At 30.2% G+C, this 15,456-nt stretch overlaps 2 protein-coding genes across 7 annotated transcripts in view; both read left to right on the forward strand.

The window, feature by feature from the left end:
- The window catches only part of LOC107436303 (speckle-type POZ protein B-like), a 35,091-nt gene extending 23,871 nt beyond the window's left edge, over positions 1–11,220 (forward strand). For 2 of the 6 annotated variants that reach the window (XR_011636110.1, XM_043047399.2), the window contains exons 2-3: positions 1,556–3,032; positions 10,799–11,161. Coding sequence is in view for 2 of the 6 variants with exons in the window: in XM_043047399.2 (XP_042903333.1) it covers positions 1,598–3,004 (1,407 nt within the window). In the remaining 4 variants the exon portion in view is untranslated. Of the gene's footprint in view, positions 1–1,555; positions 3,033–10,798 lie in introns of all 6 variants that reach the window. The other 4 variants (XR_006225756.2, XM_071177313.1, XR_011636111.1 and 1 more) reach the window with 4 other exon arrangements.
- LOC122270362 (speckle-type POZ protein B-like) overlaps positions 1–15,456 on the forward strand; it is a 48,125-nt gene that overhangs the window by 13,960 nt on the left and 18,709 nt on the right. The gene's annotated exons all lie outside the window — the stretch shown is intronic.

A 15,456-nucleotide genomic window follows, 5' to 3' on the forward strand; every position in this document is an offset into this window, starting at 1 on the left:
ATTAAAGTTATTAAAAGGTCTCCTGATAAAAAAAATACACTTGAATAATTTACTTTATTCGAATAACATCTGAAATTTTAAGATAAGGATTTTTAAATACAAAGGTAACCTTATAACATATTTTTTAAAAAAGACTATGAGGACTATACTTATTTAATAATGCTTGCTCGCAACCCATAATAAGGAAGACTCAAACGAAGGTGTGAAAGCAAACGAAAGAACTGAAAAAGATCTAAAATGAAATTTCGTTGACTCAAAACAAGCGTCATATAAATAAAAGAATATCGGTATATTATTGAATTTTAAAGTTATTGTCATTTTAGTGATAGTAACCTTTTACTAAATTTGTTATTTTAAATGGTGCAAACTATTTTGGATGTCATTATCTTCTACATGAGTGTTGTTTTAATTGTAATTATAATAATAAAATGTTACTAATTTTTAAAAAAATCTTAAATTTTTTTTTAATCATCATACAAAATCTAAAACCTAGCTTCAAAGAGTATTTATTGTTTATTGTGATATTACTTTTACTTTAAATTACATATTATACATATTACATACACTTTAAATTACATATTATTACTCTAAAACGAACTATTGTTATTAATTCATATCGGCATTCTTACTTATTATGCTATGAACCACGTTCCAAAAAGGGAGCAACCTTTACTAACAAATCTTCTGCGAGTCAATAAGTTAAAAAAGTTTAAATCAATCCCTTATAAATTGATCTTTCTTTTTTTATACATGACAGAAAACATTATATATATATATATATATACCTTCACCGTTTAAATAACTTAACTAGAAATGAAGAGGGCGCTTTACTATAAAGCATTCAGGAAATTCCTTTCGCATTCCTAATCTTAATTAAATTNAAAAATTTTATTTTTTACTTTTCAATCCTTTGAAAAGTTATGCGATAAAATACCATTTTTCTCTGTGTTTCTGAAATCACACTAAAACAAATTCTTTGACAAACATATTACAATTTAATACAGTTATTAATAATTTTGTAAGCTACGCTATTTTGAGAAAAAAACACGAAAGGAAATAATTATGCTGTAGAGATCAATGAAAAGAAAACAAACAATGAACTTCATTTAAAACTTAATGCAAAAACGAATGAAACCAACTCTAATCTCTTGCCAACATTGAGATAGTAACATTCATTTTTTAAGTTTTGAGAGTCAATAAATTGTACTATTTTTTAAAAATTTAAATAGCTTATTTTGTTAAAATGTATTAAATTAATAATTGTTGTGTCTTGAATTCCCTTGAACAATAATTGAACCTTCCATGTTTCATAATAAATTTTTTAATATTTAAAATTCGTTCTATTCAGCGTCCTTCAGAGGGAGTCACTTGATAAATATTTAAAAAAATCTAAAAATGCTGATATCTTATCACATGCATATGTCACATGATAATATTAACTACGTCTACGGAGAGAGAAGAAGTAATCAGTTAATAAAAGTTTGATATGTGGTAAGAATTATATAAGTTGTCGTTTATGTTTTCTTATATATAAAATAAAAAATATTTATTTCAGGCTTCAAACACTGTAAATTTTCAAAGTGTAAAGGTTTTTATCATGTCTAACGAAACTGAAGGAGAGTTTAAGTTCACTTTGACAATCGGCAACCTTGATCACATTTTAAATACAACAGGTGAATACCAGAAAAAAAGTAAAATTGTTGAGGCTAAGCAATTGAATGGTACAAAATGGTATTTAAGATTGTACCGATATCAATCATCACCTCCAGGTTGTTTTTCGTGTTTTCTATGCAGAATTAATGACGACGACAATTCTGAAAATATAACTGTAACATATAAATTAGAATTGATTGATATGTATGGGAAGATTTTCAAATCTGTTGTAAAGGAAAATATAACTTTTTCAAGAAGATCTAGCAGTGAAGTTGACAGTTTTCTAGACAGTAATTCCCTGAAACAGTATTGGAAATTCACCGGATTCTTGCATTTAACATTAATTTTCCGCTGCCACATAATTGACGCAAGCTACAAAAAACAAGCAATGACGGTGGAAATTCCGAGTGTGATCCATACACAGTGGAAAATAAATATTCCTGGTCCTGAAAATTGGACCAAGAAAGTAAAAATTCCATTTCATGAATGTACTCATATAGATATTATTGTGCATGCTTCTGATGAAGGAATTAACATAAAAATTGAGAAAGTGGATTTGTTACAACCTCATAAAATGAATATATCAATATTGGATGATGAAAATCGTAAAATAGATTGTGAATTGCCAAAAAAAGCCTTCGAAAACCAGAAATTTGAGACTTGGATTGAAAAAAGTCATCTTGTGGACGAATCACGCTTTCACTTACCGTATTCGTTCACTCTGGTATGTACCATTACAACTTCTGGTGAAAATTCGGATTCAAACGCTGAGAATTGGAAGCAAGATTATTCTTTTCCATATTTAATGGGTTCTCCATTACCTCTGCAAGAAGATCTCAAAGAAATGCTATTGAATGACAAGCATAGCGACGTTAAATTGAAGACACGTGACAAAATCATAGCTGCTCACAAATGCTTGCTGTCAGCCCGATCTCCCGTGTTCTCCAAAATGTTTGATCAAGATATGCTGGAAACTCAGACTGGCATTGTTGATATTCCAGATGTAGAAAGTGATACTCTGCAATCATTTTTAGAATTTCTGTACACTGATACGATCACCCACACTGATTATGAGAAATTGTTGAAACTGATGTTTGTGGCTGATAGATATCAAGTGGATTACTTGAAAACACGATGCTCAATAATACTGATGTCCAAAGTGTCGTTGGAGAACGTCTGTGAAGTGGTTTCTGTTTCTGATATGGTCAATCAACCGAGTTTGAAACTGTGTGCAGTTAATTTTATAAAGGAAAACAAAAAGAAGATTATTTCCTCACCTGTTTGGTTAGAGTGGGTGGAAAAGAACATGAAATTAGCCAATGAAATTCTGATGAAGTTGATTGATGTTTGAATAGAAACGCAATGCAAATTTCACTAAAGTAAGTCATTTTTTAATTGTAAAATATCTGAGGTTTTATAATTTGAATAAATTGTATTTTAAATTTGTAGATTGGGGACTATACTATTACGGAGTATATACATTAAAATAGTATTTATGATGTTGGTTATTAATTTTAATTTTATAATTACATTGTTCATTTTAACAATTCGCATTTAAAAATCAATTATCAACTCTTGCCTAATCTTAGTAGTATCTCTATATTAGTCCCGAAAATAAGCACTTGGTGATTTAACAAAAAAAATGCGACTTAAATAAACAGCAGGGCTCTTTCTTAAAAATCGTTTAATGATACAAGTGTAACAGTGTAGAAAGATACTCTGTAAAACCGAATTTTCAATGTCTCCATTCAATATTTCGATCTTTCGGAATCCATCAATTGGGGGAGGAAAGATTCAAGTGGAAAGAGATTTCTTTAACAATTCGCCAAGTTTTGGCGTACACGTTAAATGTATTTCGATTCCCCAAATAAAAATTACATTAAGTTCTTCAATATGTTAGTATGTTTCACTAAATATTGTCACATATTTGTATTATTTTTAGAACTTTTATTATTGTATTATTTTACTTACATTATTATATAATGTTATTATTACATACTGTATTATTTATTTCTTAACGTTTTATATCAGTATATTTCTTCTAATATATTTTTTTTAAAAAGATAATTTAATCCAGGCGAAAGAAAGTTTGCAATAAGTGGTTTTAAAGTGCAAAAGGCCTATAAATTTACAGACTCATTCATTTTGAAGAAAAAGCGGCAGCTAAGTTAGGGTTTACCTGCCACAAGTTACTAACGGAAAATTAAAATTTTCCTTCTATGGTATATTGTGTACTTGAAGTTTGCATTAATTTCAAAATTGCATTCCTCGTTAATGTGCTTTAAACTCTTATATATATAATAAGATAGCTTGCACGAATTTAAATTTATTTCAACGATTTATTTACTTTGAAAATGATTTTTCAGAGTTAAGTTTGAGTTCGAACAAAAAAATTGCTTTTATATCATCATGTTAAATTCAAATCAAAACGAGTATATGTTCTAGTTACAGTTTAACTATAAAACGTGTATTATTTATTGTGCTTATTAAACTCAAGTGTATAAAATTTAACTTGTAATATGAAAATTATGGGTATTTTATGACCGAATTATATAATTAAATTTATTCGTTTTTCGGCTTTTAGAGTTAAATTATGATATTACTAAGTTTGAAACCCAATATATATGAATTTTTAATTCAATAAAATACAATTATTACTCTCTACAGGGGCATATTGTTATTGACAAAAAAAATGAAATTTTAAATTTAAAATAAACTATTATCAATAACATCAAAATATTTTAATGATAGTTATATAGCGTGAGATAGTTATGGTTTTTATACAGAATTATTTTTTTGATTATACTAATTGAATTTAATTATGATGATTAAAGGTTTGTCATAATTGGTTTATCTGTAATATCTTTGTAATGTATGACATTTTTTAAGATGCAGCGCTAAAAATGGCATGCGAAATATTATGAGATAATATCTCAGAGACAAATTTGAATTATCTTTACCAGCAATTTTAAGTTATAAGAAAATTAACAAAAGCTTAAAATCTTCTGCTAATACTGAATTAAAACAAGCTTTCTTAATCTCAATGAAATGCAAACTGATAATAATGATATATTGAAATCATATGAATAGGGTGAGTATTTTCTAAACTAAAAAAGGAAATGCAGTTTGATAAAAAAAAAGGCAATTTAAGTGATAAACAGTTTGTAATTCTCAAATCTAATTACTTTTAGTATTATAGTAATTATGATTATTTTGGATGAGTAGAGCGAAACTAAAGTATAGATACCTGATTTCAACCCTGTTGTAAGTCCACTTGACTAGTACAAAAATTTAAGTAAATAATTATATACCCTATCTATAATTAAATTATTGTAATTATAGCTTACAAGCTAACATTTAAAACGTAACTTCGTTTTTCTTTTAATTGTCATTTTCATTAATTTTATAACGCTTAGAAAAGAGTCTACAGAAGGTGTGTGGGTTAGCGTTAGGTTTTACAAATCTGCTTTTCTTGCTTTACTACAAATTAATACCACTGCCTCTTCTTTTTTAAATAATTTTCAATAATGTTATTAATGTATTGCTTTTCTTATTGACTTCACTGTATTAGATTTGACAAAAAACGTTTTATAAGGGCACTTTTTATATATGAATAGAAATAGTAGAAATGATATTTCTGAATTCCTAACAATCAAGCTTATCCTCAATCATAAGTTTACACAGAGACTATTAGCATCTATGCCAAGGTTTATGCATGAAGTTATTCTACAATTGAGATGTTAACATCGTGAGAGAAAAAAATCGCTTTTCACAAATACACAAAAATTCGAATCAGTTTCATAACATAAAATGTCTATAAAAAAGAAATAGCAATTTTTAAAATAGATATACATATTTTTTCATTCACAATATACTGAATAAATTGCTACAAAAATATGTATTTGCAAATGATTACATCAGTATTTCTGATCGAATATGAAAATTTAAAAAAAAATCGAAAGTCAAAAATCAAAAGCAACCACCCGCTTTATAACAGTTCTTTTTCAAAGACCATAATTCAGCTTATTTTACTCAATTTGATTTATGCATGCTCCAAATACTACAAGCCTTGCCTTTAACCAAAGAAAAAGGTTTCATAGCATAAAAAAAATTTAAAACCACTAAACTAAGCAACTTATCATAGCTCGAAAATATTAATCTACAGTTTTTCTGCAATGAAACTTTTTCAAAGAAAACCAGGAAGAAAAAAAAAGATTTGAAAGGAAATCACAAAATCTTGTAATTCTTTATCTTATACGTCACATGAAGGTGAAAAAAACGTAAAAAAAGAGAATTACAGCAAAAAAACGATTGTTGCTTTTGTTCTATTAATAAATAGTTATAAATTTTAGACTTTGAACATGAGGAGTTTTTGGAAGATTATTTATTTTATCGTCGTTATTTCCGGACTCTTATTCCATTGGCATTGAATGATTTAAAGTATTTACTTTATGTTATATGTGACTGTAGAAGAGTTTTCGTTTGCCAAATGAACTAACAGTTGTCAGTTACTTCCATCAAGGGTTTTTGGAACAGTTATCGATTCAGTTGCTAATTTCATTAATTTCGATTAGAAGACTGCTAAAAAACGATCCTCATATAGTTTATGTTGTGAGTGAGAGAAAGAGCTTCTCTGTCTACCTGGTGTGCTAACAGTAGTCAGTTACTGCGATTAAGGACTTTAAAACCTATCAAAAACTAACGATTTTGTTATTAATTTCGATTCCAGAGGTTTTTAAAAGAAAATCCTCATTTAATTTGCGTCCTTGTGACTGAAAGAGTATTCCATACGATTCCATAACTTTTTAAAAGAAAATCCCTAGTTAATTTGTGTTTCGTGTGACTGAAGGAGTGTTCCATACGAGTCCATATGTTCGACTGAAGGAGTGTTCCATACGATTCTATATGTTTTTAAAAGAAAATCACCATTTAATTTGTATTCTACGTGACTGAAGGAGTGTTCCATACTATTCCAAAACTTCTTAAAAGAAAATCCCCATTTAATTTGCGGTTTGCGTGACTAAAAGACTGTTCCATACGATTCCATAGGTTTTTTCTTTTTTAAATTCCTCATTTTTAAGAGGAAATCACCACTTAATTTTCCGGGTGACTGAAGGAGTGTTACATACGATTCTATAGCCCTTTAAAAGAAAATCACCGTTTAATTTGTGCTCCGAGAGACTGAAGGAGTGTTACATACGATTCTATAGCTTTTTAAAAGAAAGTCACCGTTTCATTTGTGTTCCTCGTGACTGAAGGAGTGTTCCATACGATTCTGTAGCTTTTTAAAAGAAAATCACCGTTCAACTTGTGTTCCGCGTGACTGAAGGAGTGTTCCATACGATTCTATAGCTTTTTAAAAGAAAATCACCGTTTAATTTGTGTTCCGCGTGACTGAAGGAGTGTTCCATACGATTCTATAGCTTTTTAAAAGAAAATCACCGTTTCATTTGTGTTCCGAGTGGCTGAAGGAGTGTTACATACGATTCTATAGCTTTTCAAAAGAAAATCACCGTTTCATTTGTGTTCCGAGTGACTGAAGGAGTGTTCCATACGATTCTATAGCTTTTTAAAAGAAAATCACCGTTTAATTTGTGTTCCTCGTGACTGAAAGAGTGTTCCATACGATTCTATAGCTTTTTAAAAGAAAATCACCGTTTAATTTGTGTTCCGCGTGACTGAAGGAGTGCTCCATGCGATTCCAGAGGTTTTTAAAAGAAAATATCCATTTAATTTGTGTACCGTTTGAGTGAAGGAGTGTTTCATATGATTTCATAGCTTTTCAAAAGAAAATTCTCATTTAATCTGTTCCGTGTGACTGAAGGGGAGTTTTCGTTCATTAAGGTCTGGTTTCTTAGGACAAGCGCCTTATCTGGGCGTCAGCGGGACGTCAACGTCGCGCTGACGCCAAAAAAATACTTTTTTGTTAGCTCAGCGTGAGCAGTCGGTCCAACGCAGACATTATCTCTCATTGCGCATGCGTTAATAACGTAAACAAATATTTATTTTGAATTTGTATTGATTTTGTTATTGTCGACCAGTGTTTTAGAGAACAAATAATGACTTTGTCCAAGAAAAAACACATTATAGCTGAGCTAAATGAAGAGTGCTATGTTTAATGAAGAAGCTATGTTTAATGTCAAAATCAAAATCTTGGCTGATTTCAATGTGCTGTTGGATGTTGTCCGCCATTGCTTCTGTGGTTAACGTCACGTTGTAATCCAACTGCAGTTGAGTTGGACGGCAATTGTAGTTCAAGATGAGCGTTCGATGACGTATACTATCAAACTCACAAATGGACCAATCAGAAGTTAACGCTGATTTCCAGCTGACGGCGTCCTGTTCTAAGAAACCAGGCCTTTAGATGTGTCAGTTAAAGGAATATAGGAGAGATATCGACCGTTTGCTAATTTTTATCGACTCAATAACTAATTACATCAACTTCGAATCAATATTAGATTAACATATATAAGAATTCCTTTTTTTAAAATTATGGCTAACGAGACTAAAGGAGTATTCACGTTTATTTGGACTATTGACAGTACACAATTACTTATATTAAAGAGTGCAAGAGCTATTGAGAGTCCTATTGCTGATGATGATATAGTGCAAGGAAACAAGTGGTCTTTAAAAATGAGCAGGAGATCCCCTCTATCAGATCATATCAATATTCACCTGTAGAGGTATAATTTGGATTAAACTATAAAAGATGTATCGGTTTCATTGAGTTTAGAAGTTGTTAATTCGGATGGGACAGCCTACAAAATTGCTAAGGAATCATATACATTTTCGAAACTTTCATCACCTGCAGTCGATTTTGCTTTATTTCGGATAAGAATTTTTTCTCATATCTGGGAAAAAGAATGCAAAAAATTGGTGCGAGAGACAAATTGATGCTGCGTTGTCATATAACTCACGAAGAACAGCATACTTGCATGAATCATGCAGCCATTCAGACACAGATGTGCTCCTTCAAATGAAAAATAAATATTCCTGAACTTACGAGTTTTTCAGAGAAATTAAAAGTTTCCTCTCAAGAAAATATTCATTTTGACATAATAATATCCGAGTCCAGTGTAAGAATTTATATAACAATTGAAATGGATTTCAATTTGTATGAGCTGAAAATAATGGTGCTAGATGATAAGGAAGTGGAAATCGACATTAAAGATCCGAAATACTTACTCGAGTCCACTGAAAGATTTGAGACTTGGATCGAAAAGTGGCAAGTTGCAGCTCATTCATGTTCTCATTTAGCTTATTCGTTCAACCTAATATGCGTTGTTTCTGCTTACAGTGGAGCTTTGAAATCGATTGATGATCATGGTGATAAATATGCCCTGAGAAAAGTGATTTCATCATCGATGCAACAAGATTAAAAGTATATGTTGTTAAGTGAAAAGCATTCCGACGTGAAATTACGGGTTGGTGACGACTTTTTACCAGCCCACAAATGCTTGCTGTCGGCCCGATCTCCCGTTGTTCGCCACCATGTTCGATCAAGATATGTTGGAAACTCGGACTGGCGTTGTTGATATTCCAGACGAGGAAAGTGAAACTCTGCAACCATTTTTAGTGTTTCTGTATACGGACACGATCACCAATACTGATTATGAGAAATTGTTGAAACTGATATTAGTGGCTGATAAATATCAAGTGGAAAATCTTAAAGAACGGTGCTCACAAATGTTGATTACTAAAATGTCCGTGGAAAACATTTGTGAAATAGTTTCTTTTGCTGACATGTTCAATCAACCAAATGTGAAACTATTTGCAATTAGTTTTATAAAAGCAAACAAAAAAGAAATAATGTCGTCACTTATTTGGTCAGAATGGATGGAAAAGAATACGAAATTGGCTAATGAAATTTTATCGAAAATGATAATTGATTAAACTAAACAACAATGTGGATACAAACGTTTCTTTCACAAAACTGTGGTTAGTAACTTGGTTATTCTTTTTGATGTAAACAAAGTGTATTTTTTATTTCTATTCGAGGACTATTCGATTTCTATTTTTTGATTATATTCGAGGTGTAAATAAAAGTTCTTTCTTCTCTTTACTGGATAGTAACTACAAAACAAAGGAATTTATCAAGAAAATTTCGTGAAAGTCTCTCACACATGATATGACATGAAAATCTCTCAGACCATTATATATTAAATTTTAGTGGGAAAAATTGATTTTTATATTTAAAAAGGTTCATTTTTCAAAAAAAAAATTTTAAATTATCAATTTACAGATCCACTTTTTTTTACTAAGCATGATCTACACAGTGAAAAACTATAATTTAGAACGATATTTTAAACAGGCAAAATAACGACAGTTGGTGGAAATTATGACAAAAGCAGGTTATAAATTTTTAGAACTTCTGCACATGGCTCTGACTGTAAAGGAAATTAAGAAATAATAGTGCTTTGATTGCTGAATAATGCTTTATTGTTCTTTGACTTGAACAATGGAGACAAAATCACTTTGTACTAAATTTTATATTAAAATACTACTTTAAATTTCTTTATATTTTACAACACAAATGCAATTTCAATTTCTATTAAATTATACAGTTTGTCCTTACTGTACGCCTATTGTATATTTTTATATGTTTTTAGTAATATTACATATTTTATAAGATTTATATATTTTTATTTCCCTGTCAAAAATGAAATGAAAAATATATATACATAAGGGGTCCAAATTTGTTTTGGGTAAAAAGTGAGGAGAGTGAACAATATTAATGAAGAATATTGTGTTGTGAGTGATGAAGATTAAAGTCGATGACGAAAACGGGATCATAATCACAAACTGTTATTAAAAAATATGAAATCTCTTATGATTACTGGGGAAAGCAGAGAGGAGTTAAAAAAGGTGATTATTAGAAACACTTCAAGATTCATCAAGCAAGATTCATCATTTTGTAATAATTCATTTTGTATTATAATAGATTTAACACAACTACTCATGGATTAACTTAATGATTGTTCTTCTCCTCAATAAATTAAGATTTTTGTGTACTTGATACTAAAAGTGTGAGAAGTTTTTTATAATAGGTTTTTTTTGTACTTAAATGTACCAGTATCACTTTGTAACTGATAAATTTTAAAGTTATAAAAGAAGTAACTCATTTGTAAAATCTTATCTTTTTCAGAGAAATATTCTTGAAATTATGCAAAAGAACTGGCTTGGCGCAGATTGTGAAATTGGCACTATTTCTGTAATATTGAAATTTTACTTATGTATTTTTCAAACTGTTCGATGAAAATATATTTGTATATTTTTTTGTTGTATAATTTGTACTCTTATGACAGAATTTAATTTTGATCTTTATTTTTTTATGCTTACTTCGAAATATTAAGGAACGAAGTTATCTTATTGTGGAGCTAATTTAAAGTTATATTTCTTACCTCTTTCACTTACAATTTCACCAAAGAAAAAATAAATATATACAAGCAATTTCCATGCAGTATTTTGTGATTTGAATTTCATCACAAATAAAAATTCTTAATTCCTTTTTCTATTGTTAATTTTGTTTCATTTAATGTCTCGATAAAAAAAAGGTAGGTAAAGGAACTTAAAACTGAGAAATCTTCAATTTAGTAAAAAGTATTTGTGTGGTTTTAAACCTTTATGGAAAAAATCACATCTTTTTAATAACTCATTTAAGTAAATACTAAACAAAGTTTATTGGCAATATTAATTTAAAAATTGCTGATCATTATTGTGTATCACAGTTAAGTCTACAACAAGATGTTCTATGGTTTAATACAAAGAGCTTTTGACGTTCATAATTAATTGTGACTAAATTTTGCATTCTTTTAGTATTTTTAAATTTTTTTAAAGTTACCTCTTATAGCTGTTTTCGAATTATCCTTTAGAGTTTAAAGTTATACAAATTTAGGCTTCTTTAATTAACCTCTTATGGCTTAAAAAGGCTAACTTAAAACTACTCTTTACGATTATTTAAGAAAAAGAAACAATGGATTTTAAATGAAAGGAGATTTAAAATTTCTCCATTAATTATTATCATAATTAGGGATTAAAAAAATAGTTATGTAAAGAATGAATAGTATACTATATGCAAAGTATTTTGAACTTTTTTATTCGCGTTTTTTTTTCAAATAGTTTTCTAGATCTTCTGGAAGGTTAGTTGGCGTTGCAAGTCGGAACAATTAAGAGAGTTAAAGCTGATCTCTTTCTCTTACACTTTCTTTTCAACAATTGATAAAATAAAATTGTGAAATAAAACGGAATGTGACGAAAGAACTTGGAAAAAAAATAAAAAAGATTCTACGCCTTTTCAAAGGAAGTTAAATGAACCATGCTTTATCAAGCTTTCATTGAAATTAGTTTTCGAAATAAAAATATTAATGGGTAAGCTATTATTAAGATTCACTTTGTTTAAATAGATGCTTATATACGTAAATATTTTTTCTTCCACAACACAAAATAATGTAAAAAAAAAATATTATAACTAAAGCTGTTTCTTTTGTTATACTTTTCTGCTGAAGTTAATTTTAAACTATGACAACTAAGATCAATATAGTGCGCATCTAATCCAAAACGTGTGTTACTAGGAAATAGATATAATTCATGATGAAAATTGTAAACTTAGCCTATGGGTTGGTTATTTTTTTAAGGAGTTCTGTTCTCCTGACCGACAACATACATTTGTGGCTATTTCTAGCTTAATAGTAATTGTTAATCAATTGTGGAAATAAAGGGAAAGAAACTATAAACCGACATTAAACAAGTATAACAACAGTTTACTGTTGTGTTGTTGTTGTTGTCGCTTGACAAGTGCAGAGAAGTACAAGTTAAATAGGACCAAGGGCATGGAGTACAGCCCTGGCCACATCTCCGACTTTTTTTGGAATAAAGGGTGTCATGCCAGCAGATGAGGTCGATGTTCAACAGTTTACTAAATGAAGTTATTAAACTGATCATTTTCTGCGCCTTCTCAAACTCTACTACTAGTGTTATTTTTGGTAAAATTCACCAAAATTCCTACAATTTACGCGTTTTAAAACAAATACAGTTCCTCCAGGGAGTGAAAATTATTTCAGTGCCTTAGTGAGGAACTTAAAAAAAATAGAGAGATCATTAATTTATTGGAAATAGGCAAGTTTGAACTAAACGTTCTTTTGTAAATTAATTTATTAAATTTTAACAAAAAAATTTTATAAAAAATGGGATTTAAGTAATGCTTTAAATTAGTATCCTTTTTTTTTTAATTTTATTTATAGCAAACAAATTTTTTCAAAATTTTTGATATTGTCCTAATATTAGTCACAAAGAGTCAAATTTCATCTTACCCAATCCCCCTTATGACATGGCCCGCTACATTAAAATGTACCAGCAGTTTAGAAACAGAATTCTTGTTATAGATCATTTTTTAAATTTTGTTTTTCAACTTCTGAAATGTGTATTTTAATCTACTTTCTAAGTGAAACAACAATAATGTGTAGGTGTGTACTTATTCTAATAAAAATGAAGAAAAAAGTATGAAATAGGATTAGATAAAAATATTTAATCTGCAGTAATCGAAATGTGTATGTCACACTTCTTGGTTTCTCCCCTTCTCCTTCCCAGTAGAGCAACGATGTCAAAACTCGCAATCTGCGGGAGGGTAATCATTTTGATCAACTTCAAAAGGGACCGAGGGTGTGCGGTATGGGACTTCGTTAAACTGTACTACCAAAAAGTGCTCGACTTCACGTACAGGTCATTGGGCTACCAAAGCGGGGGAGCCATCCCCTATGCTGAAGATCAAAATTGTGATGGCACGTCTTCGGATCATCCTCATGGATGTTTTCCCAATCATCACCAATGGTCCATTGAGCTAGCTGTGATGGTTAAGGGGTTAGAACTCTCACCTCTCAATAAGATGACCCGGGTTGAAATCCTAGTGATGGTTGGTCAATACAAATTCTGCTTCCAGCTCACATCGACCACATTGCTGTTGTAAAATATACTCTGGATCCGTTTAACACCGGATCTCTCCTTGCCATCAGGCTAACAGTGTGAGGTTTTCCTCTCCATGTGAAGCAAATGAGGGTTAGTTCCATCCAAAAGTCCACCACGAATTCTAGTTTCTCCCAATACTTGATCCAAGAGTTTTCTTGTCTTCTGGATTGGCCTCAAAATTACAAGGCTACGGAGTTCAAGATTGGTAGACCTTAACTCAAAACTGAAACTACCGTTCAACAACTGTTATAAAATAAAATAAGACCCATTGTGCAGCTTTAAAGCAAAGTAATTCAACAAACTCTGCTAGGCCATTCGGCATATTTACGAAAATAATTTTTTTTTCTCATTTTATTGCGAAAACACAAATAAATTTCCAACTGAATTTGCTTTTTTTCTGAAAAAAAAAGAATGCCTATGTATCGTTCTAGGTATCTATTTCTCATTTCTTACACTTTCTTCAACGAATAATGAACTTTTGGACAGGAACCATCCATTGAGATGCTCGGCTCTGCGTGGGGACTCTGAGGTGAGGCGCTACTGGAGTGTCCTACATTTGTTAATGAGATAGTGACTTTTTACTCTTACCTGTTGTTCACTGTATTTGTAAGAGTTTGTCGTTTTCTTTTACCATTAAAAAAAAACACTTTCTTCAACAAATCTAATTCCCTCCTTACCGTTGAAAAGCCCATCTGTCAGTCGCATAAAGCTCCAATTTCCCAGTAAAAATGAGCCAGTTTAATCAGAAATTGAGACATATCAATTGACTAATCTTCAAAATCCTCTTCGCACTTCTGTTATGAAAATGAAAAATTCAAAAGGTGCAACAGAGAATAGGTGGATACAGATTGGTTAGTTTTGTAAACGAGTGCTGCCTGAAGTTAAAGGAAAAAAGTTTCATTTTATTTATATCCTAGTGGGCTGCGCACTTGCTCGCTAACGCTCGCCAACCCCCGAAAATTGCTACTCAATCTTATACGCTTCGCTCGCTACTAACTTAGGTAGAATTCAAAACAATCATTCAAATCCATATAACAACTTTCTTTTAAAAAAAAAATTACATCTCTTTAGTAAATACTAAAAGTCATTAAAATAAATTTGAATTCAAATAAATGACATGCAATTCGTTAAACCTATTAGAAATGTGATATAGTGTAAAATCTTAAGATAAAATTTCAAAAACTGATATCTCTTTAAAAAGGTTTAAATTTTTGCTATAATTAAGTCTATTAAAAATTGAATTAAGTGAGTTGAAATGGAAAAACCTGCATAAACAAAACATTATGTTTTTAAACGCATTATGTTGTTACGCATTCTTTCACCACTACGTCTTTCATAGCTGTCATCAATGCTCTCTTCCAATCTTCAAACACGCTTCTTTTTATTATATTTCAAAAGCGTAACAGCACTACTGAGACTCATTTTTCAATGAATAACTAATAACAATAATAAAACAAATTAATTCGTGATATAAATCAAAAATCGTCAAATAAATTCGTAATAAATAAATTCGTGAAAAAAAGCGCTATCGACAAAATACTAAAATAGAGATATATCGACAAAGACTACTCACTTCTGCCTAGCTTAATGGTATGAGATTGCCGCAGCTGAATTGAACAACCTGATAGGATGAATTTCGGAAGAGATCACATTAGGTGAGAATGTTCTCTCTGGTTATTTCCGTTTCCGTTTTTTGAAGCGCTATATGTTGAGTCACCTCAGCTAGATTTGGCATGTGATATTTTTAGCGGCAAACATTGGTCGATTTTCTAGCATTGCCAATCTGAGAGTTGTAATGAGGCTTTTTTTGTCGCCGTGTAAGAAAAATATATATATATATAT

Source organism: Parasteatoda tepidariorum, chromosome 2 (genome assembly GCF_043381705.1).
Source record: "Parasteatoda tepidariorum isolate YZ-2023 chromosome 2, CAS_Ptep_4.0, whole genome shotgun sequence".
Lineage (NCBI taxonomy): Eukaryota > Metazoa > Arthropoda > Arachnida > Araneae > Theridiidae > Parasteatoda > Parasteatoda tepidariorum.